Genomic DNA, 23,156 nt, shown 5'->3' with positions numbered 1-23,156 from the left:
CAACCCATTTTGGAACAAGGTGGGGCTAAAGTGTCTGTGCTGCTCTCTCATCCCCAGTGACAAGTGGAGCTATGCATGACTGGGGTTTGTTTGGATCTGTCCAATTAGTGAGTGGGGACAAGGGCACCTTCTTGTCCCCCTGCCAGCTCAGAAAGTCCTGTTCCTCCAGCAGCCTCCTCAGCAGGGACACACAGCCAGGATTATCCCTGCTTTGACACTGAAAAGATTTGAAATGCAGAAACCATGCCAGAGAAGGAGGGATGTGAGATACTCTGCTCCTGGAAGTTGCCTTGAAGTGCAGCAGGAAGGACCCACCTGCTCAGCAGGAGATGCTCTCACAGCACCTGTAACTGCAGGTCAACGGCACAGCTCAGATGGGGACATGGTCCCCTGGGAAATTAGCCTGTGCAGGAATGCTGTGGCTTGCTGGGAGCACCAATGGGGATGTCAGCCCAGCAGAAACCCCAAATTGTGTGATATCTGTCCTTGGGGGAAGGGATGCCTGGTACAGCATGCCTGGGATTTGTGTGCTTTCCCCCACCCTGCACACCCTTTCCCAGGAGCTCCCAGGAGTAGAGAACCTGCCTTCACATCCCATGGTGCTGCCAGGACCTCCAAATTACCTCACAGCAAAGCAAAAGCCGTGCCACACACCCCAAATTCTGCAATCTGCTACTTACAGTGCCAGGAGCTGTCCAGTGGCACATCTCTGTGACACAGGGGACACAGCTCCTGCTGTGGCATGGAGCTGGGGGGGGACAGGGACCACCCTGACCCTCAGGATGAGGTGCTCCTTGCGGCACAGGGAGCTCCGATCTCCGGGACAAATGGTGTCTCCTGGGGGTGAGTAGCCACCGCCCTTCCACCCCGCAGCAGCACCCAGCCGCTGCACAACCCCAGTCCCGCCCAGGGCGCCTCGCCCTGCTGATTTTCCCTTCTCCTGCAAGCAAACTACTCACTCCGGCCATCCTTTGGGCAAACTGCTCCAGTGCTGAGCTGGTGGGGACGAGGAGCACCAGGCAAGCCCCACTTACACTCTCCCCTTAAATCCCTTTTGGGAGCACCCTGGCCCTCCCCCCGCTGACCACCGCTCCAGGCTGCACAATGGGAAATCTATGCAAAAATATTTTTCCCACAACGCCTTCCAAATCATACACACAGCCTGCAATGCTAATAGGCTCAGAGGCATTACTGAGGGAGTTTAGGTCGTTTTTCCAAGCCCGCTGAGCAGGTGGAAGGGTGAACCCCTTCCCTCTGTCCCAGCTCCCTCACACCAGGACCCACATCTCAGTCTGTGGAGCTGGTTTTGAAGGAAATGCAGGCAGAGAGGAGCAGTAACATGGCCAAGTTGGGGTGCAGGGATGCTTGTACCTACAGCTTGGACTGGCCCCAACTGCCCCTGGGGAACATGGCAGGAGGTGAAAAGGTCCCAAAATGGACTGCAGCAGCAAGGCAGAGGAGCACAGACCCAGCTCCATGGGATGTTTGCAGCAGCATGTCCAGCTGTAGATCCCAGAAGCAAAGTCCTGAGGCTGCCTGCACTTCCCTGGTATTTGGGCACTCCTAGAGTGCAGCTCGCAGGGGCTGAGCAGCACAGTGCAAGCAGGGGTTGGGGTAAGTCCAGAGCTGGGTTTAAATGAGGGCACATGTGTAGATGGGGGTCCTGGGTGAGGCTGCTAGGTTCCAGTAAGGCATATGAGTGTCCTTGGCCACCAAGCACAGCTGTTCTGCAGGGCTGCGCCTGGCAAGGAGAGGCCATGGAGGAAATGATGGGGTGACCTGGTTGGTCGTCAGCATCCTGTGACAAGAGGACCAAGTCTGGGCTCTGGGGAGAGGTTGAGACACTGTGTTTTGTGGTGAAGAGATAACTTTGATTTTATTGTAGATAGTGCTCAGGCTGAGTCTGCTTACAATATTTGGAGACAAAAACCTCTCAGGCTGTTGCTCAGCCCACCCTGTGGCTTTCAGCTTGCAAGGAGCAAAGGAAAGGAGTATCAGACATGTAGGAGCAAAGCAAAGAAGGATCCAGAGCATCTAAAGCAAAAGTGTATGGTCTAACCACAAGGTTGCCTTGTCCTGGCTGCATGGGGCAGCCCCATATCCACAGAGCACCCTGTGAGCTGCTGGGCACAGTGAGCACCTCTGGGGCAGGGGGGCTCAGCACACCATGGCACAGCCAGGGGCACCAGGAGGAGAGCAGGGCTGTTGTCCCACACTGCAGCACAGGGTGAACAAAGCCGTGCTTGTCACCCACGCCGTCTCACATGAGCGAGGTCTCCAGATACCAATGCCAGCCCAAGGGAACATTGCCCTGAGGGAAAAACAGGGCAGGAAGGAGCAGCCAGTGCTAGCTGGCCATGAAGGTCTGCCCGTCCCAGGCTGCCTCCAGGGGAGCACAGCCCTAGGGCTTCATGCCAGCCACAGAGTATGTCACACCCAGCCTGGGGTCCACACTGCCCAGGACAGGCAGGGCTGAGCAGCTCAGCTGCCTTGCAGCCCCAGAGAGATGCTCAAGCCAGTGGGTACCACCAGGGCTTGGATGCCTGAAAGGTTACACACCAGCAACCTTCAGCATCTCCGGGGGTCCCTTGGGCTTATCTGCTCTTGCTGGTGTCAGCCCAAGCAGACACCACTGCCCGTGGCTCCTGGGAAGCCCCACCAGCTCCTCCAGACCTGCTGCAGCTTCTGCACTCGCTGGGCAATGGGTGGTGGCAAAAGAGCGAGGTTAACCTGGGCGAGGCAGGGAAGGAAATGGCTTCGGGGCACTGCAGGAAACGGTACAGACTGCCAGGAGCATCCTGGAGAGACTCAGCCTGCACCTGCATCCACGTAAGGCCCTCTCATCCCGGTGTCTGCAGCATGGCAGGGAAGACCGGGGGAAAAACCAGCTCCCTGTGCCAGCTGGGGTCCTGCCCTGTGGTTGCTCATTGCAGAGCCTTGGTCAGCACCTTCTTCCTTCAGCAGGTCCTGGAGGGCCAAGCTCAGGCCATTCTTTGCTCCTCTGTCTCTTGGCAGAATCAGGGATGGACATTTCCCAGCCATGAGCAGGGAAGGGGTGATTGGGTGACAGAGAAGGTGGCTGGCGGCAGGATCGGGAGGCAGTGCCCTGCGCCTGGCAGGGTTTCCCCACCACCAGGAAACCACAGCCAGGGGGACACAAGTGCTGACATTTCCGTAGCTGAAATGCAATCACCACTATTGCCTGGCAGTGTGCGTGTCACCGCTGCCCCTGCACACACCGGTGGGGCTGCAGTGCCAGGCGACCCCTTCCCCACAGGTGAATTTACGGGTGACATTGGGTGCCGCTGGCACCGCGGGCACTCGGCTGAGCCCTGGCGCGGCACTCGGCTGAGGTCTGGCGTGGCACCAGGGGTGGGATGTGGCCCTGGCCCTGGCAGGCGGGGACTCGGGGCCGGTGACGTCTCGCCGGGAGGGAACAGCTGCTCGCCAAGGACGAGCGCTCGGCCACAAGAACACCCCGAGCGCGGCGGCGGCTCCTGCGAGCGCACCCGAGAGGCTCCGCGCTGCCGGTCAGTGCCGCTGCGGGCCGGGGGGACAGCCGGGCTGCGGGGCTCAGGGCTCGGGGCGGGGGCACCGGGAGGGTCCGCGCACTTTGTTCCGCAGTGGCCTGCGGGGAGGAAAGTCGTGGAAAGCCGTGGGTGGGCGGTGAGCCGTGCAAGCGGAGGCTCCCTCCAAGGGGTGGCCGCAGGGGGAATCTGCGCTTTTTTTTCTTTTTATGAAAAATCTTTCCTGTTTGACAGCCCCCCGGGGGGCTGCGCTGCCGGTAGGTGCTTTGAGGTGTGGGGGCTGGCGGTGCTGCGGGCCCCATGGGTGTGTCCGGCCGGGATGCGCCTTAGCCCATGCCTTGGTGCTGCGGGGCTGTGGAAACACCCATCCCTCCTTCCAGCTGGGATCCAAGCTGAGGATCCCCCCTGGTTTGGTAGCCGCCAAGGTTTGCACAGGTAAACGCACCGCACAGCACCCGGAGGCTCGGAGCTCCAGAAGGCCTGGAAGGCTTTTTGGCATTTGGGTGGGGCAGGGCACTTTGGGGATGTCCTGAGCCCCACTAGGAGGATGGATGCCGGTTTTTTTTAGCCCGGGGAAGCTCCCTTATCTTCAGGACAACGGGTGGCAAGGCACTGGGTGCCCCCTCTGTGCTGGGGGAGCCCTGCAAGGCAGTCAGGCTCCTGGGCTGCAACCCTAAGCTCAGACCTGTCAGGAGAGGCTGGAGAGCTGCATTGCTGGGGAAACAGGCTTCCACAGAGGCTGTGCACATCATTTAGGATTTCTCATGGGACCTCAAAACCCAAATTTCTCTGCTATTGGGTGGGGGGCAGGTGTACCCCCATGCTAGGGCCCTGCTGCCTGATGGATGTGGTGTGTTTGGGCATTTTCCCAGGGCTGCTCTCCTGGCCTCTGCAGAGGTGTGGGCAGCAGTGGGGACAGGGATGGGGCACTGCAAGGACAGGTCGGAGACTGGGTGTGGTCAGCGATTCTCCACCACTGCTGAGATGAGTTGGGTGGTCTCAGCCTCACTGCCACATGCACGGCATGAGGGCGAAGAGCTGTGCAGTGCTGGGATTTCCCCACTCCCAGGAGGGCACACAGCTTCATGTAGTCTCCAAAGAGGCATTAAAGGGCTGCATGGGCCGGGGGTGGGATCCCTTGGCACCCACCCAGTGCCTGGCCGCAGTGCGGCCCCACTGCGTGTGGGGTGTGTGGGGACTGTCCCCAAACAGGAAGGGGCTGAGGCTCACAGCTGGAGAGGGAAAGGGAGGTGAAAGCAGCTCTGGTTTTCTGCAAAAGTTTCTCCCCTCAAGCAGGGTGCCTGTGGGTGCTAAAAGCTTCCTGTTCCCAAGCAGGGGGACCCAGCCACACTGATGGCTGCGGGGTTGGGTCTCCCCTTCCTCTGCTGCTCTCGTAGGGATGTGCAGCTGAGCCAGGGAAGTTCAAGTGATTTCTCCTGCTCACTCCACGGCATGAAACCTAACTCCTCTGGGGTCAGAAATCCCCCAGGGTGGCCCTGCTCTGCCTTGAATTTTTCTGCAACGTGTCTCAGAGGGAGGGTGAACGAGCCAGGCGGGGCCGTGCCTCATGCTTGCCTCAGCTGACGCTCAGCGGTTCATTCATGGCTGGGCTCCATTTTCCAGCTGTTTTTCTCCCTCTACCAGCTTCCTCGGAGCAAATGGCGCTGTTGGGGGACTTTCTCTGGGGGGGTGAGGAGAGCCCACACTGCAGTGGGTTGTAGTTATAAACGGTGCTTGTGTTAGAAAACAACCTGCGGGTTGCCCTGGAAACCCAGCTGTGTTTCCTGGTCTCCAGCGGATGTGTGGGACTGATGATGGCCTTGATTGCTGCACAGAAACTCAGATAAAAGCTGCTGGGATGTTGTGGGGGCTGCCCAGCACCATGTGACAAGGGAATGTCCCCAGCAGCTGCTAAAGCTGGGATGCCCCAGAGCTTCAGGGCTGTAGGGAAGCAGAAGGGACATTGTGGGGTGCAGTGAGAAGGGCCAGCCCTGCGGAGGATGCTCAGCCCATTTTCACATATTCACCACATTTTTCCCCTCTGGTTTCTCGTGGTACTTGCAGAAAGTTGTGCAGGGCCCATCTGTGCTTCCCCTGGCCCGTGGGGTCCCCTCAGTGCCAGAGGTCACCTCTCTGGTGACCGCAGGGTGGCCAGCAAAGCCCCTGTCCCTGATCCATCCTGCAGCACCTGGCACTGCCCTCCCGTGGGTACCACACCCACACTCCCTGAACTAACACAACCCACAGAGAGGGGCTTTGGCTCACTTCGACCTTTCTGTTCCCTTCCACAGCTCCTCCTTGCCCTCACTCCAGTGATTTCCAGCTTGGGAAGCCATGGCACCCAAAGGAAAGGTAAGGGTGACCCCACACAGCAGGGATGGGTGCTGGTGTGCTGCAGGACAGACCCCAGAGCTGGGACAGTATCTCCAGCAGCAGCAGGGATGGTAGGGAGCGTGGACACGATGCTGCCCAGAGCTTGTTTACATTCCTGCCTGTCCAGCCAATGCTGTCTGGATGGGATGCAGATGGGGGAAGTGCTGGGCTGGGGAGCAGGGACAGCAAGGAGCAAAAATCCTTTTGGGACCACAGTGGGATGGGGAAGAGAAGCAGGACCGTGGGAAGGGGAGGAGATGTTGCACTGGGGATTTGTGCTTTTGATGGGGAAAATTCCCGCCTGAGCGTGCTGCAAGGCATGCAGCCCTGCTTGGGCCTCTCCCCCCTCCCCAGCCTGGATTACTCCCCACTCCAAGCTGGGGCTGGTGCAATGTGGCAGCTGGGTGAGCAGGTGCTCCCCTGCAGCCAGGAAAACATCTCAGTGTGGGTGGAAACCCTGCCTCGGTGGGCAGCTGTGGCTGGCTCAGTGCAGCCTGCCTGCTGGCAGGGGAGGAGTCCCAGCCCAGAGCCTCCCTTCTCCACTGCTGGGGCTAGGATCTGCTTTCCATTCCCTGGAGAAATCAAGCAATTATTTCCTCCAGCCTTATTATCCAAAGCTTCCTGCCCAGCTGAGGCAATGGTTGCTCTGGATGGGGAAACTGAGGCACAGTGCAGGTGAACGTTCCCCTGCCATGGTCCAGGACCCCAAGCAGCCGTGGGGTGGGAGAGAATGAAGCCACGCTGGGAATTTTGCTTCCACCCTCCTGGCCCCAGTGTGGCTTATTTTTAGCTGGGAGGTCCCAGACGGGCTGGGATGACTCAGAGGCTGGAGGAGGGGAGGTGGGAGGCCCCTGGCAGCTGAAACAGGATGGAAAGCAGGATGGGGGTATGAAGAGTATGCAGTGGGCAGGATGCTGTTTCCATCCTAACTGATTTTCCTGCACTTCCCTGGGGCTCATTCCCACAGAGAATGCAGGGATTATAGGGTGATGCACAGCACTGAGCTCCTGCCTCAGTTTCCCTTGCCAGGCAGCACTGCAGCAAGGCAGGCAGCTCATGCTTTGATGGCTCAGCAGGCAGGAACACAGCCATGTTCCTCCTCTCCATTTAACCACGGCCAACATCTTGACTCCCCAATACCCTCCAGCCACCCTTGCTCACTCCTGTTGCCTCCAGGCACCTCATTTGCCTTGCAATTTATTTCCATCTCTGCAAGGCATGTGTGTGGCAGTAGCTTGTGCCAAGCCAGGAGGGTCGGGGAGCTGCTGGGAAGTGGGGCTAAATCCAGCTCTCCCGATGAATCACCTGCAATATGATCTGTCCTGTGCCCCTTGGTTCCCTGGAAGGGCAGCATCTCCTTTTGGTCCCTGCCACACGGTGCAGCTCCTCCCAAGAAGGCCTGTGGGATGTGCCCAGTTTCTCTCTGGAAAACAGGAGGAGAGAGGGTGGTTTGTTTCTGCAGGTGCTGTGTGGGATGTGCAGTAGAGCTGTTGTGCTGTGGCATTGACATACCACCCAGGAGAGCAGTGGGTATGGAGCTGCCCTGAGTCCATCTCCTTGGGCTCATTCCTGGAGGCACTTCCTGGGTCAGGGACATTGATGCCCATCTTCTCTGTGGATGTGCTGGCTTTAGATGTCCATGCTGGCAGCAGGCCTGGGCCTTTGTACAGCTCCTGAGGATCTTAAAGAAGCCGTGCAGTGGATCCTGAGCAGATGATCCCAAGGAGGTGCATATTACCAGCTGGCACGTGGTACAAGCAGAGCCAAGGGAGGATGCTTGGTTTCCCAGGGTGCTGACACAACTGACAGCCCCAGTTCAGCTCCCAGCCCTCATTCCCCAGCAAGACAGCTAAGGAAATGATGCTGCTCAGCTCTTTCTGCTCTGTGCCTCTGGTAGGGGATGTAACCCAGTTCCTTATGTGGGGCCAGGATGGTTTCACATCTGCTTCTACCCAGGGTGGTGCTGATCTCATTCAGAGTCCGACTCCAGGCTCCCCTGGGGTGAATTCCCCTGGGCAAAGCTGACCTGGGGGGTAGATCTTGGTCCCTCCTTTTTCCTGAAGTCTCTGGAGGTGTCATTCCTGGGCTCCCTGTTGTGCAGCCTGGAAGTGGCAGAAGAGCAGATAGAAGTGGATCATGCCAACCCGCAGAGTTTTTCAGGCGCTCAAGAAAAAGTTTCCCAATATCCAGCATCTCTGCTCCAACCCCTTGGATCAGTCTGGGCCTCATGGAAGTGCATGATGGGGCAGGACAAACTGTTGGCAGCTCTGGTGTTTCTTAGTGTTTTCCATTTAGCAGCCCATGATGACTTTGTGCCTGTAAATTTGTCTCCTTCTTGGAGGCCGTGCAGAGCTTGGGCATCCTCAGCATCTGGAGTGGTTCCTTGCTTGCAAAAGGCAGTGGAAAATTAATTCCCTCTGTAGGAAGGGAAAGCAAACAGGAAAGAAAACAACTGCAGAGGAGAACAATTGTTTATGTTTGAGGCTGAGCTTTGTCTTGGCCAACCTGAGCCGAAACGGATTTCACCTCAGCTTCAACTTCTCCTTCCCCCTTCCCACTGGGGCTGCTCCTTCCCCTTGTACCTTCTCTCCTCCTTTCCCCTAGGTCTACAGGGGCTCGGTGAAGGATTTCGAGGGCTTTGATGCCAACCAGGATGCAGAGGCCTTGTACAATGCCATGAAAGGATTTGGTATGGATGTTACTCCAGACTGTCCCAGGGCTACCCTTGATGTCCCCTATTCCTTCAGTTGACACTTGCATGGATGCATGTCCTGCATCACCTCCCCTCTCAGCTGACTGACTGCTTTAGCAGCATGCTAATGCTCTTCTGGTTTCCTTTCCTCCCTGGGGCCACCTTGACCCTGCTTGTCCTCCTAGCCCCAACTCCAAAGCAGCTTTGGACACAGCAGGGTGGCTGTGATGAGCCCAGCCGTGGGCTATCCATGACTCCTGGCTCTCCCCACAGGCAGTGACAAGGAAGCCATCCTTGACCTCATCACATCCAGAAGCAACAAGCAGCGAGTGGAGATCTGCCAAGCCTACAAGGCCCTCTATGGGAAGGTAAAGGCAGGAACACTCCCTGCTCTGTGCCCCCACTGCAAACACAAGTGGCCATGAGTGCCATCACTCAGCCCATGCAGGGACCCATCGCTCCCTGGACCCTCTCAGAGATGCTATGGAGCAAAGAGTCCCCCAGCCCCTTTCTCCTCCACCAGGACCTCATTGCAGACCTCAAGTACGAGCTGACAGGGAAGTTCGAGCGGCTGATCGTGAGCCTGATGCGGCCCCCAGCTTATGGTGATGCCAAAGAGATCAAAGATGCCATCTCGGTAAGGGGTGGGCAGCCCCCCAGGGCCCCTCTGACCAGCTGACCCCAGCCAGTCCCACTGCTCATGGGGCTGCATCTCTGCCTGCAGGGCATTGGCACAGATGAGAAGTGCCTCATCGAGATCCTCGCCTCACGCACCAACCAGGAGATCCACAACCTTGTGGCTGCCTACAAAGATGGTGAGGGCTGAGGAAGGGCAGAGGCTGCCCTGTGCCCTCTTGAGCCATGAGAAGGGCAGAGGTGAAGGGATCCAGCTCTCCAGGCCCTGATCTCTTCCCTTACTCTTCCACCAGCCTATGAGAGAGACCTGGAAGCTGACATCGTTGGAGACACATCAGGCCACTTCAAGAAGATGCTTGTTGTTCTGCTTCAGGTATGTCCATCTGTCCAGCATCTGTAGGTGGTGGGTGCCTGTGCCCTGCAGGGCTGAGCCTGTCTTTCTCCCACAGGGTGCCAGGGAAGAGGACGATGTGGTGAGCGAGGACTTGGTGCAGCAGGATGCCAAGGTGAGGCCTTGCAGGTCACTGTGACAGGTGGTATCTGGGCAGGGATGGGGCTGGTGGCACTGGGACCATCTGGACTTGGGTCTGCAAAAGGTAGGTGGGTGACAAGGGCAGCACCCTGAGTCAGGCTGTGCCACCTTCTCCATCTCACAAGGATCTGCTGGAAGCTGGCGAGCTGAAATGGGGCACAGACGAGGCCCAGTTCATCTACATCCTTGGCCGGAGGAGCAGGCAGCATCTCCGCCTGGGTGAGCATCACCTGCAACCTCGGGGTGGGCTTGAAGGTATCTTGGCAGCTTCTCCAGACATCTCCTTGCTCTCATCCCACAGTCTTTGATGAATATTTCAAGATTGCTGGGAAGCCAATTGAGAGGAGCATCCGGGGAGAGCTGTCCGGAGACTTTGAGAAGCTGATGTTGGCTGTGGGTAAGCCAGCCCTGCATGGGGATCCTGCAAAAACACACCACTGGCCCTCCTGGGCTGGGAGGGCTCAGCACCAGGGCCAGCAGGGTCAGGGCTGTGGCTTTACCTGGTATCAGGGAGCTCAGGGAGGCTCCTTTAGGGCAGGTGGAGATTCTGGATGTGGTTCTCATGGGATGTGGGTGCTCAGAGGTTGGCACCAGGGGCACTGGTGAAGCTGGGTACTGGCATCCCTCACCACACCTCAATTTCCCTGCAGTGAAATGCATCAGAAGCACAGCAGAGTATTTTGCTGAAAGGCTCTACAAGGCCATGAAGGTGAGTGAATTTGCCCTCCTCTACAGGGTCCCCCCCAGCATTGCAGGGAGCTGGCCAGAGGAGGGGTCCCCTTGCCACAGGGTGCTGCTGGACAGCAGGGTGACACAGGTCCATGAAGGCAGGGCTTATGTGACCTGGAGTCTCTGCTCTTCCCTCCAAAGGAGTTATTCCTTCAGACCTGGGGGTGGGTAAAAGTCAGATAGAGGGTCCCACGTGGTGGGCTGAGTTGAGTTGCTTGGCCATCTCAGGCTTGATGTGGGGCTTGCTCCATTGCAGGGTCTGGGCACAAGAGACAACACGCTGATCCGCATCATGGTGTCCCGCAGCGAGATCGACATGCTGGACATCCGGGAGGTGTTCAGGACCAAGTATGAGAAATCTCTCTACAACATGATAAAAGTAAGTGCTGGGGACCCCCACTCATCCCCAAGTTGCTGCCTCCCTCATGATACCACCCCTGCCCTGTCCTGGGTGTCCATCTCTGAGGACAAGGTTCAGAGAGACCCCCCCTCCATGAGCCCATCCATGGCACTTGAGTCTACCTACTGCATGGTTCTCTGTCTCCATCTGCCTTTCCAGGAGGACACCTCTGGGGACTACAAGAAGGCTCTGCTGAAGCTGTGTGGAGGGGACGATGAGTAAGACCACCTGTCACCCCGCTTTGTCCCTCTTCATCCCCTTGGTGCTGGGTACAACCTCTGGGTCAGAGCCTGGTGGAGCACCTGGACCAGCAGCACCTGCAGTAACAGTGGTTCAGTATAGGGGGCCCTGTGGCCCCTCTGCATGGCCAGCCACGATGTCATGGTCCCTTCGTGGCACATGGAAGTCCTGCAGGGCAGGGCCAAAGCCCTGGAGGGAGGATGCTCTGATGGGGGAGGTTGGGATTCACCACACATTTCCTCCCATTCCCACCCATCCAGCCCCACAGCAAGCACCTGGCTCCTGCCACTGCAGCCAGTGGATACAAAACACCCCTTATGGAGGGGCAAGACAGGGTGAGGGAGGGCTGCTGGTGGGTGCAGAGCCCCCATGGCTCACTGTCCCCTGTCCTTGCCCTCCCATTGCAGTGCTGCAGGTGAGTTCTTCCCCGAGGCGGCGCAGGTGGCCTATCGGATGTGGGAGCTTAGTGCGGTCAAAGTAGAGGTCAGCACCCCCAGCCCCCCTGTACCCCCTGTCTGCTGCCTGCCAGCTTGGGACCCTTGGCTGCTCCTCTCTGCCATGGGGCACGGCCAGCCCCACACCTCTGCTCTGCCTCTCGCGCCTCGGCTTCTCTCAATGCCATACTCTGGCTTTGGGGCACGAGGTTGGCAGGACATAACCCTGGCGGGGCTGGCCGCCCCCCGTGGGCTCCTCTAACCCCCTCCTCTCTCTAAGGCCTTCCTCCCTTGGGGCAGTGGGTCCTGCATGTCCGTGCAATGCATCACGTGCAGCCCTGGCTCCAGTGCCCACTCAAGGCCTCCTGCTCCCCAGGGTAGCCCAGAGCTGGCCAGGGCATGGCCGCACAGTGGGGAGCTGGCACCCTGCATGCAGCTGGATCTCCCACAGAAGGGTGCTTTGGGAGTGCTGAAAAGACACCCTGAGCCCTACATAACTGTGGTGATGGAGATACGTTTGGAGCTGTAAGGACACCAGAGGGTAGAAATGCAGGGCAGGAGTGAGCACGCTTTCATCGACTCCTCTTCTGTCTCTCAGTGACGTGGCCAGCCCAGGCTGAGATGTCCCCTTGCTAGGGCAGGCGGGTGCAACACTGGGCAGGACACCAAGACTCCAGGGTCTGTTGCTGTCTTCTTCCTGCTCTCTGCTGGTCTGGCTATGGTTTGCCCCTTAATGGAAGGGGTGACAGTGGCGGGAAGATCCTCACTGAGCCCCAGGTGCTTGCACTAACACACAACCTGCTTTGGCCTCAGCTTGCTGGGTGGCACCTTCCCTCCCTCTCTTCATCCCTCCCTCTCTTCATCCTTCCCTCTCTTCATCCCTCCCTCTCTTCATCCCTCCCTCTCTTCATCCCTCCCTCTCTTCACCCCTCCATGCCTTCCTCCCTCCCTCCCATCTCAGAGATGAACCTAAACCCCTCTGCATCCACAGCTGCAAGGAACCGTGCAGCCTGCGGGAGACTTCAACGATGATGGGGATGCGCAGGTGCTCAGGAAGGCAATGAAGGGCCTGGGTAAGTGGAAATCATGTAGGCCCTACCTGCTGCTCCTCAGCAGCACCTGGGGCAGAAAATCCACCCTGGCCCACACAGGGCTGCATGGAAACCAGTGGGGGAATGAAGAGATGGAGATGTGGGAGCTCTCCCTTCCCTACCTACCCAGTTTGTGGTGGTGGTGATGCACCCATAATCAGGAGTGACACAGTGACACAGTGTGGCTCTGCTGTCATTGCAGGCACGGATGAAGGGGCCATCATTGAGGTGTTGACCAAGAGGAGCAACGCCCAGAGGCAACAGATCCTAAAGGCTTACAAGGCTCATTATGGCAGGGTACTGTCGCCCCCATCCCACTCTGCTTCCTCCTTCTGCCCCCTCCCAAATGGAGATCAGCCCCTCGCTGAAAGAAATCCTGCCCAGTGAGCAGTGGGCAGCTGGGGTACACCCATGTCTCCTGGCATGACTCCCCCAAGGGAAACAGAGTTGTCACAGCAGCCCCCCACTCTGGGTGCCCCACCAGCCCGAGGGAGGGTGTCCCTTCCTGTTCGTTTGTCCCACCTTCAATCCCTCACAGAGGACTCCAGAGCCAGGATTTCCCCAGAGCCACCCCCAGTATGTAACTTTTAACTGCCCCAAGGGTTTTCACACGTCTCCAATCCCCACACTCTCTTCCCGTTTTCTTGCCCATGTTGCCTTGACTGGTCCATCTCTGCAGAAGCAGCTGGAGACTGAGCCCTCAAACACTTTTGCAGGACCTGATGGCAGACCTGAAATCTGAGCTGTCTGGCAGCTTGGCCAAGCTGATCCTCGGGCTCATGCTGACGCCGGCGCAGTACGATGCCAAGCAGCTGAGGAAGGCTGTGGAGGTAATTGCCACACTGCTGGTGTCAGTGCCAGCATGGGAGGATGAGGTGGTTTCCACTGTGGCTGTACCCACACTACTGGTGGCCCAGGGCTGTGAGCACCCCCAGCTTCACATGCCCCAGGGCCTCATCTCCTGTAGAGAAGAAAGGATCAGAAAGCACCAGGACAAAGACCTGGTTTGCACTCAAGACCTGCTGGGAGCCCAGTCTGGCATCTTTACAGCCCAGCATGCTCAGCCAGCTGGTAGTCAGAGGAGAGACAGGGTAGGGGCAAACCAGTGACATGCACTACTGTCCATCCACCAGTCAAACCAGTTGGGACTCCACTAGCAGTGTACTTGGCCACTTCCACATTGGTTCCTACCAGCCCTTGGAGCCACTTGATGGATTTAGACTTCTGGCACATGGTTGGCCTGGGGTTAGAGCAGCCCCTCCTTGCCTGGCACTGCAGGGCAGTGCCAACATGTCCCCATGTGGTGCTGGCACCTGCAGCACCCCACCATACCACTCTCTTCCAGGGGGCTGGCACAGATGAGAGCGTCCTCATCGAAATCATGGCCACGCGGAACAACCAGGAGATCAGGGCTATCAACGAGGCGTATCAGGAAGGTACAGCACAGGAGGGATGTGGGGAGCACCCAGGTGCTGGGCACAGACCATGTTTAACACTGTACAAGGCCCTTCTAGAGCCCAGGCAAAGTTTTGTCTCTGGGTTGGGTCTCTGACTTGGTGCTGTGAAAGTCTATTAGTTCCTCCAGCAGAGCACTGGCCCTAGCCTCTCTCCATCTCACAGTGACATGCCAAGCTCTGTGACCAATGTCTCTTTCCCTGAGAGCTCTTTCACAATGATCCTATTTCCTCCAGAGCATCTGGAGCAAGAGGCTGTGCTCATGCTTAGGGCATTAGAGCTGCTAGGGTGGCTAGATGGATGCATCTGCTTCATCTGAGGGGATCTTGGGCAAAACAGGCACTGCTGGGTGGGAAGCAGAGCTGCAGGGCTCAACCATCCCTTTTCCACAGCCTACCACAAGAGCCTGGAAGATGACCTGAGCTCTGACACATCGGGGCATTTCAAGAGGATTCTCGTCTCCCTGGCACTGGTAAGGGCAGCTTTCACTGGGGATTTTCCTCTCCCTGCCACAGGCAGTGCTGAGGGTCTGCAAGGATGGTGACTATGGAGAAGATAGAGCATCTCTGCCTGGTTGGGCAGTGCTGCTGGACTCTGTCTGCCACTCCCTCACTTGGGGCTCTCCCAGGAGATGTCCCCTCTCCAGCTCCATGATTTTTGTATCCAACCACAGGGCAACCGCGATGAAGGACCAGCGGACGTCACGCAGGCACATGAAGATGCCAAGGTAAGACCCATATTGGCAGTGCTCCTATGGGCTCTGCATTGAAAAGAGGATGTTGCATGCCCTGGTCTGGAATTGACATTCTCAGGGAAGCAAATGCTGCTGAGCCAGGGTCTCTGTAAACTGCAGGGGGAGATGCCAGGTGAAATTACACCTTTGGAGATAAAGCTCCTGTGCCAAATTCCTGATGCCCTTGGCTCTGCTGCTCCATGCATGGGGAGGCTGCAAACCATGTCATCAGCCCCAGCGAGTTCCCAACCAGTATGCTGCACCCTTTCTCGTGCAGGGCTGCCACCCTGGGGTTCAGTAACACACACTGATGCTGAAACCTGGCTCTTGAGCTTCAAACGTAGCTTTGGGCTGCTCTGCAGGAGCCACACCCTTCTGGGTGTTGTGCATGGGGCAACCCTGACACACTGGGGTGCTCCAAACCTCTGCTGGGCTGTGGCAAGACAGAACTGGAGGGGGAAGGCTGAGCAGCCAGAAGCAGTGCAGGGGGATGTATGGGCCCATTCCCTGGCTCAGCTCCTGGTCCCAGGAGACCTGTGACCCACGGGCTCTGTCCCCTGAACTCCTGCTGCTTTGGTACACATCTTTTCTCTAAGGGACTGGGAAGGGTCTGTGCAGGGTCAAAAACTTGAGCTCTCACTTAGCTGTCCTGTGCCAGCACTGAATGTCCCAACGCATGGGAGAGCACCACAGCATTCCCAGCAGGGCTGCTGCCAGCAGAGGGAGTGGATGCTGCGCTGCCTGTGTCCCTGTCCGTGCACTGCTTGTACCCGTCTGTGTACCTGTTTGTCCGTGCTCTCTGTGCTGTATCTCTGCCCATGCTCTGCCTGCACCCTGCCACACTCTCTGCTGTACTTCTGCCTGTGCACTGCCTGCACCCCTGCTATACGTGCTGCTGCTTACCTTGCCCTGCTGCACAGAAAGAGAGAGCCAGGGATGACTAGAACAGCCAGGTGGCACCTGACCTGGCACCATGCTGTGTTTTGTCAGCAAAGCTGCCCTTCCCCTCATTGCACTGCGTGCACCTGGCAGAGGTGGGCAGGTGCAGCCAGGCAAGGATGCTCCCTGAGGAGCAACAGGCTGGCACCCAAGCTCTAGGGGTGGGGGGACTCACTTTGGCCAGAGAACACCCTCCTGTGGTACTGGTGTAGAGGCCAGAGTGGAGGAGGACAGGTCCTGTTCATGGGGAAGCAAAGGACCTGAGGACAGGTAATTTTTAGGGATTTTGCTAGACTTCCCTTGTGTTGTCAGGGAAGGATAAAGGTTGAGCAGCACCTTCTGACCCTGTCATCTTCCTGTCTCTCTCTCTCCACCAGGTTGCTGCTGAGACCCTGGTGAGTGCCTGCCTTTTGCTCCTCGCCCTTCTGCATGTTTGAGGGGATGCTGCGGTTCTGGGGTGCAGGGCTGGGGCTGGGAATTGCAGCCCCACAAGCCTGGCTCTTCTGGCCACATGGGTTCTGCTCATTTGCTTGGGACTCTGGCATCCTTGCTTCAGGATGGGGAACGAGGGGACAGATGAGACCTGCAATGAGTGCAGGGTGGGGCAGGAGAGGAAGAAAGCCACCTGCCCTGCCCTTGGGAACTGAGTCTGCCTGCTGCCTGCATGCAGGACCCATGTTCCAGGCAGTGTGGGACTTGATGCTGGCTTCCCTGGTTCACCAAAAATGGGAATTGGGGAAGGGAGACTTTCTCCTGCAATAGACTAATGGGTGAGATGAGCACAGCCTCCCACTGATGCCTGCAGAGGAATGGCAGCCATTTCACCTATAGGCAGCACCACTGTAGCCCAGAGTGGCTCCTGTGTCTGGCAGCTCTGAATTTCCTCTTCAGGTGGTGTTGGTCACCCCTGGAACATCCTCCACAAAGGACAAAAAAAGTCTTAACCATTAGAATTTTCCACAAAAACGGGAAAACATCTTTTCTTAAAGATAATGTGTGAGTGTGTAGCTTCACATCCATGCAGGGGAAACACTTTTTTTAGGGCGGGGGGGGAAACCCAGCTATTTCCCTGCTCATAAAAGGCCACCCTCTTTGCAAAAGAGTTTTCAGTCAGGACTGGCTGTCCCAGGAAGAGCTGCTTGACATCTGTGTCCCTCTCTGCTATGTCCATCTCTCTACCTCCCTCTTCACTCTTTGTTCTCCCCCAGAAACTTGCTGATGTCTCCAGCAATGACTCCAGTGACTCCCTGGAAACCCGATTCCTCAGCATCCTCTGCACCCGCAGCTATCCCCACCTCTGCAGAGGTAGGACCACATTTCTCCATTGCTGCTGAACCCTCAGCTGCAACACAAGTGCTTGGATTTGGGCTGGATGGGAGATGGGGGTCCCCTCAAGGCTGAGGTTGAGCCCTGTCTCCCCAGCTGTGGTGGGAAGAGATGGTGTGGCCTGGCAATTGAGGTGGCCAGTTGAAGTCACCCAAGCCTGCTCTGGTCCCACCTGGTCCAGAAGTCTCCATGGCTGAGGCTCAAGTGTCCTGGGTGTCCAGGGCTGGGATGGAACAGCTCAGCAGTGACTCTTTTCTCTCCCCCATCCCCAGTGTTCCAGGAGTTCATCAAAATGACCAACCACGACGTGGAGCACGCCATCAAGAAGCGGATGTCAGGAGATGTGAGGGACGCCTTTGTGGCCATCGGTCAGTGCTCCCTCTGGACAGGGCTCCCTGCAGGGCAGGCACCCCTTTAGCGGTCACTGCCAAAACAATGTGGCAGCAGATTCCTGCTGTTGTTGGGCCGCAGAGACTCCCTGTGTGGCATGGGGTTGGGGAACTTACAGAGTCCCTAGAGAGGGCCCCAACCCCATATACCAAGGAGAGCTTGTAGCTGACCCAGTGGTGCCACAGCTCCTTGCTTGATGTGTGCCCCGGGTGCCATGAGCTCACCTTCCTTCCCTCTGTGTGTTGCAGTCCGCAGTGTGAAGAACAAGCCGGCTTTCTTCGCTGACAAGCTCTACAAGTCCATGAAGGTGACGGTGGACCATCCTGGGGCTGGGCTGAGGGAGAGGGCTGTGCTGGGCAGACACCCTTTGGGACTCTGTGGTTTAACCCCCTGACAGGGATAGGGTTTGTCCTCTGGCTGTCCCTGACGGAGTAGGGGAAGGCTGAGATCAAACCAATAATCGGGGTTAGCAGATGTGTCTGGCTGGTGTCTTGCCAGCACCAAGTCCAATATATTGTCCTAGGAGAGATCATAGAACACTTTGAGTGTTTGGAAGGGACCTTTAAAGGTCATCTAGTCCTATTACTACAGACCCTTCTAAAAAGTTTGTCCCAATCTTTCTAAAGCCCCTTTTAAGCACTGAAAGGCTGCAATAGAGAGCCTCCTTTTCTTCAGGCTGAACAACCCCAGTTCCCTTAGCCTTTCCTCACAGAAGTGCTCCAGCCCTCTGATCATTTTTGTGGCTCTCCTGTGGGCCTGATCCCCAGCTTAGAGTGTGCTGGAGATGCCTGGGGCATCTGTGAGCCCCAGTCCCTGCAGGATTTTTAGTTCAAGCTTCCCCTTGCAGGGTGCTGGCACGGATGAGAGGACCCTGACCCGAATCATGATTTCTCGGAGCGAAATTGACCTGCTCAACATCCGGGGCGAGTTCATAGACCTGTTTGACAAATCGCTGCACCACATGATTGAGGTGAGGGGATGGGGACATCACTTCCTGGCTCATCACCTTGTCTGACTGAGCCCTGACTAGTTCTCTTACATGGCTCTCCCTCTTGCAGAAGGACACCTCTGGCGACTACCGCAAGGCTCTGCTGGCCCTGTGTGGTGGGGAGGACTAGTTGGCAGCAGGGGCCCTTCTTTGTGTCTGAGCCAGCACGCAGCCACTGCCTTGATGTCACCGCAGCTTCGGGGGCTTCAGGGGACACTCGGTCCCCTCCAGAGAATAACTCACTTTGCGCTGGAAAGCAGCACCACATTGCAAGCGGGGGAGTCTCGGGGAGGGGAGCAGAGGGGTCTGGGTAGGGAGACTGTCTGTCTTGAAGCAAAATAATTCATACCCGAACATGCCACTAAGCCAAGGAATTTACCCAGATGGAAAAGACAATTTTAAATCTCATAAATAAAACCTCACAGTTGCTGACCCTGGGGCAAGAGCAGTCAATTTATTTGGGCAGGTTTGGGTGGGACTGAGGAGCCTTGGTGTCTCCTTGCTCCCGTAGGCAAACTCAGGCAAGAGCCCTGCCCCAGCTCCAGGGAGGGCCCTGAAGACACCACAAAACCTCTCTGAGCAACTGTGCTGCTGAGAAAGGGGCTGAAAATGCGTGTGGAGCTGGCAGCTGTGCAGGGACTTCACCAAGAGCTTCACCTCATGCCTCTGAAAATCCCCGGCAGGGTTCATGCCGTAGTGTGGATGATGCTTTCATAAACCAGAGATACAAATCAGACTTGATGGCATCCATCCGTCCTTGCACGCGGTTTCCTGTGCTTTCAAGCTGCTGAAGAAGCAGTCGAAAGGCACATGCCATAGAGGCTACACCCCCAAACAGTTTGCACTTCCCCCAACACTCTGGAGAAAAGAACTGGAATTTCCAAAAGCGGGAAATTCCAGCACTTTCAATTGTTTCCAAGCCAGAACAAAAAGTCGTGAATACCCAGGTCTTCCTCAGAACAGCTGGATGAGGAAAGCTTCACCTTCAAAATATCAAAGCAGCGTTAGGAATAATAACACAATATTATTACAACACTTCAAAACCAGCTGAGGTCAAGAAGCAGCAACATGTAGAGACAAACCAAGGGAAGCTGAAACAACTCAGCTGGTTGTTATCCCACTAAAAATTCCCTTGTGATGCCTTCCTGTAAAACATCCCCTTGTAACAAAATAACATTTCTTGGGGGAAAACAGTCCGGCTGAAGCTTTTTCACCGTCCTTATACTCCCCATAGAAATTTGGGCTCCTCTGTCTTACCCTTGTGTGTAAGTGGGATTGGGCAGCCCTGTCCAGACAGCATCTCAGTGGCTGAACATACCCCACACCTGCAGCAGCCTGTGGGTCACCTGCTTAGCCAGGAACCTGCTGCAAAGACTCTGAGCAGCTGCAAAAGCTGTTTTGAAGGGACGATGTAACCCCAATCTTCATCTGCCAGTCTCTTCCTGCGGCTCTGTACTGCAGCTCCGAGCTTTGCAGCAGAGGCTTCTGGAGACAAGGGATGGCACAGAGCCTGAGGGGAGCAGAGCTGGCTGCCTCCCTGCAGCTGGGACCAGGGCTCAGGGACTCAGCTGCAGTGCCCAAGGGAGTTCTGAGGCTTGGGAGACAGCTCATCACCTCTGGGAGAGACAGATTTGGGGCAGTGGAGCCCTGTTCCTCCAGAGCAGGGGGAAAACCTGCTTGGTGTTAGCACAGGGCCACAACATAGGAGCCGTCATCTGCCTCCTTCTTGTTGCCAAAACAGATACTGAGGGGTTTGTACAGGGGGGGTGTTCCCTGGGCACAGGTATAAACACTCCAGTGAAATTTCTGGCTGTACCACAATTGCCAATGGCCAGGGATTTCACCACCCACAGCCTGGATATCTTGGAGTGGCACAGGACCACAAGTTAGCCCCTCAGGGTCAGTCCCCAGCCTGGCTCAGGGTGATGCTAGCACCAGGAGGGCTGGTTGACCACAGCACACCAGTCCCAAGGCCAAGAATTCCCCTGGCACCTGCTGCCAGCTGCTCCTACAATTGCAGATAAGATAACAGAGTCTGGTTGGGGGACAGGAAGGGAAAGTGAGATGGGGTTTCCTCCTTGGAGCAACTTCCTCTCCTGGAAACATCCTGCAGCCAAAGAGCTTCTGTCTTGCCCCAGTGCCATAGTAATCCATCTCCTGCAGCAATAGCTACAGCCAGAGCAGAAAACAGCCAGTGGTATTTCAATTGCTGCAAACACTCAAGCACAGTCAGTACCCTATTTGAGCAGAGGGTATTTCAGCACCTGCCCCATGCTGGGGTTGGGTCTGCCCTACAAAGAACCACAAACTTGCCTGAGCTCAGCAGAGCTACCCATCCTAAGGTAATACCAGGAGGGTGACAAGATCTTGGGAAGCATTAGCATGGCCTCTGGGACTCACTCAAAAAGCAGCTTCATCCCTGTAGCACCCCAGTCTCCAGAGAAAATACACTTCATAGCACCACTCTCCAGGAACACCTCCACTCCATCTGCTGGCTCCAACTCACCCAGTCTGAGGGCAGTCAGTGACAAATCTCATGCCTAACCCCTGTGATCAACAAGGAGGTGGGCAGTTCAAGGAAGGCTAAGAAATTAAGGGGGAGGATAAAATGACGGGCACAAAAAGGGGGAAGAATTAGCAAGGCTCTGAGCAGAGTGCGGGCCGGAGGCAGGTCTGTGTTAGCCATCCATGCTTCAGCTTTTGGGGCTGCTGCAGGGAAGAGTCTGGGATTTACACTTTGCACATTGACCAGCAATGTCGGGGGTAAGGGCTCCCTTCCGGGCAAAGCCAAGGCCAGATTTCACAGGTTGCAACATCTAGAAAACCCCACGAGCCCAAGTTTGCTGCGCAGAGAGGGCTGGACCTCTGCTCTGAGTCAGCCACTGCAGATCTTCTTTGCTGCCAGCCCCTGGAGAGGAGGAGCCTCAAAGGCAGATGGGATGTTCTCCTTAATCTCTAATACAATGAGAGCCACTTGCATCCCACCTGCCGTCCTCCCCTTCCCCCGAGGGGAGAAACCCAGCCTTCAGTCTTGGGGGGTGGCAGAGGTTTCTTCTTTAGCTCTTCCTCTTCCCAAGCCAAAGGAGGAAGCAGGAGCCTCACCCCTCATATCCATGTGTCCCTCACTGCCCAACCTGTTCCCCACAGCTGGAGCTGGGGAAACAGCCGAGCTCTCCACGATTGTTCCCACATCTCTGGAGCAGTTCTACAGGACATGATGACTGCTGCTGAGCCTTTTCTCAGGCATTGCAACTGGATGAGACATGGCCTGGGAAGAAAGGAAGAGGGGAAAATCCCCTCTTATGCCTATTGCTGGTTTTGTACATTGAGACTCCAAATGATTCAAAGCTTAAGGTACGCAAAGAAATCCTCTGAGCAATTCCAGACCCGGTTTCCACAGTTTTTGGCATATCCACTGTGGGACTGTGCCAGGTCCCACCATAAGCTATCCCCTGCTAACTGGGGAGGAGGGAGAGGGCAGAAGGTGATGATCTCCTGTGAAGTGAGTGACACTGAGTCCAGCCTCACATGTCAGAGGCAGAGGAAGAAGGGGATCCTCATTCAGCGAGAGGGTAAACCCAGCAAAGTGAGCGCAGCCCAGCATCCCTGGAAAGCCAGGGTGTGATCCAGCCCTCTGTGAAGGCAGGGTACTGCAGAGGCTTGGTGGAGTGGGACTGCTCCTCAGTACCTCCCTACTCTCCTATCCCGATTACTTCCACGCTCCCTTCTGCCCTCCCAGCAGCCGACTCTCCCAGACTCCCGCCCCTGCCTCTCCCTTGCCCTCCATCCCAGAGCCCTCCCATCCTGCCAGGTTAATTTGAGTTTCTGATTTGCATAAGCAGCAGATCACAATGTTCTGGAAATCCCCTCCTGCAGCCAGAGCTTCCTCCCCGCTCTCACAGCGTCACCATCAGCCTTCTTCTTCCTTTCGCTGCCGGAGCACTGGGACGCATCTGATGAGCATAGCACAAACAGCATGTCCCAGCTGCTGATGCCAAGAGGGATCCATTGGCAGCCCCCTGCAGAGCTGAGTCCAGGAGTGGCCCTGGAATGCTGTCCCAAACCAGCTGCAACTGCTGCCTGCTCTGCTGCCGCCTTGCTCCAGGTCCTGGCTGTCCCCATTGCCCCATCAGGGTTCAAAGTGCACTCTGTTTGCCCAGCAGCACAGTGGGCACAGGGATTTTTTGGGCAATGGGACCTGTTGGGTTAATTCTACTTCAGATTCACACCTCTGGGCCCACCGTGCTCACTCTAGAGTAGGATCAGCTTGAAGAAAGCTAGACCTGATCTGAGACAACCAGGAGATGAGGACGGAGGAGTCCCACCATCCCCCATCTGCAGCCTGTGCTCCTTCTCAGCCCATTTCCCACTGCATGGCAGCAATCAGGACACCTTCACATAAGTGAGCTGCCCCTGAAGGTGCTGAACCAAATTCTCTGTGCTGAAAAAGCTCTAGCATGTCAACGTGTCAACTGTGAACACACCCTCAACAGCCACACAGGCGTGTTCATAAACCACAGCTGCCATCAGGGGAGTTTTCTCCCCTGGGAGCATGGTGGGACCAAAGGAACGAGGAAGGACCAGCAGGACCAAGAGCCTTTCCTTTTCATACTGAAATTTGTGCTGGCGTTTGGGCCAGCCTGAGCTGGCAATCTCAGGTGAAAACACAAG

At 56.7% G+C, this 23,156-nt stretch overlaps 1 protein-coding gene across 2 annotated transcripts; it reads left to right on the top strand.

Moving 5' to 3' along the window:
* The first annotated feature begins 3,388 nt into the window (after positions 1–3,388).
* On the top strand, positions 3,389–18,917 carry ANXA6 (annexin A6). 2 transcript variants are annotated; one of them, XM_085073735.1, is made up of 26 exons: positions 3,389–3,530; positions 5,819–5,879; positions 8,505–8,589; positions 8,866–8,960; positions 9,116–9,229; positions 9,317–9,407; positions 9,522–9,601; positions 9,678–9,734; positions 9,886–9,979; positions 10,062–10,157; positions 10,411–10,469; positions 10,746–10,868; positions 11,049–11,107; positions 11,537–11,612; positions 12,555–12,636; positions 12,857–12,951; positions 13,371–13,484; positions 14,000–14,090; positions 14,502–14,581; positions 14,783–14,836; positions 16,159–16,176; positions 16,990–17,086; positions 17,380–17,475; positions 17,746–17,804; positions 18,345–18,467; positions 18,556–18,917. In XM_085073735.1, the coding sequence occupies exons 2-26, from the start codon at positions 5,862–5,864 to the stop codon at positions 18,613–18,615; spliced, it is 2,016 nt and encodes a 671-aa protein (XP_084929861.1). In that variant the 5' UTR covers positions 3,389–3,530; positions 5,819–5,861; the 3' UTR covers positions 18,616–18,917. The 2 variants fall into 2 exon arrangements, with proteins under 2 accessions (XP_084929861.1, XP_084929863.1); XM_085073737.1 differs by lacking the exon at positions 16,159–16,176.
* The last annotated feature ends 4,239 nt before the right edge of the window (positions 18,918–23,156 follow it).

This window comes from Lichenostomus cassidix, chromosome 13 (genome assembly GCF_008360975.1).
Source record: "Lichenostomus cassidix isolate B80296 chromosome 13, HeHo_3.0, whole genome shotgun sequence".
Classification (NCBI taxonomy): Eukaryota; Metazoa; Chordata; class Aves; order Passeriformes; family Meliphagidae; genus Lichenostomus; species Lichenostomus cassidix.
Note: the sequence above shows the minus strand (reverse complement) of the source record. Positions and strands in the feature narration are given on the sequence as shown.

Bases quoted from the DNA above. Each gene is read 5' to 3' on its own strand.
- ANXA6 (XM_085073735.1), top strand. The intron at 17,476-17,745 runs GTCAGTGCTCCC...TGTGTGTTGCAG, and splicing joins GGACGCCTTTGTGGCCATCG to TCCGCAGTGTGAAGAACAAG. The intron at 17,805-18,344 runs GTGACGGTGGAC...TTCCCCTTGCAG, and splicing joins AGCTCTACAAGTCCATGAAG to GGTGCTGGCACGGATGAGAG.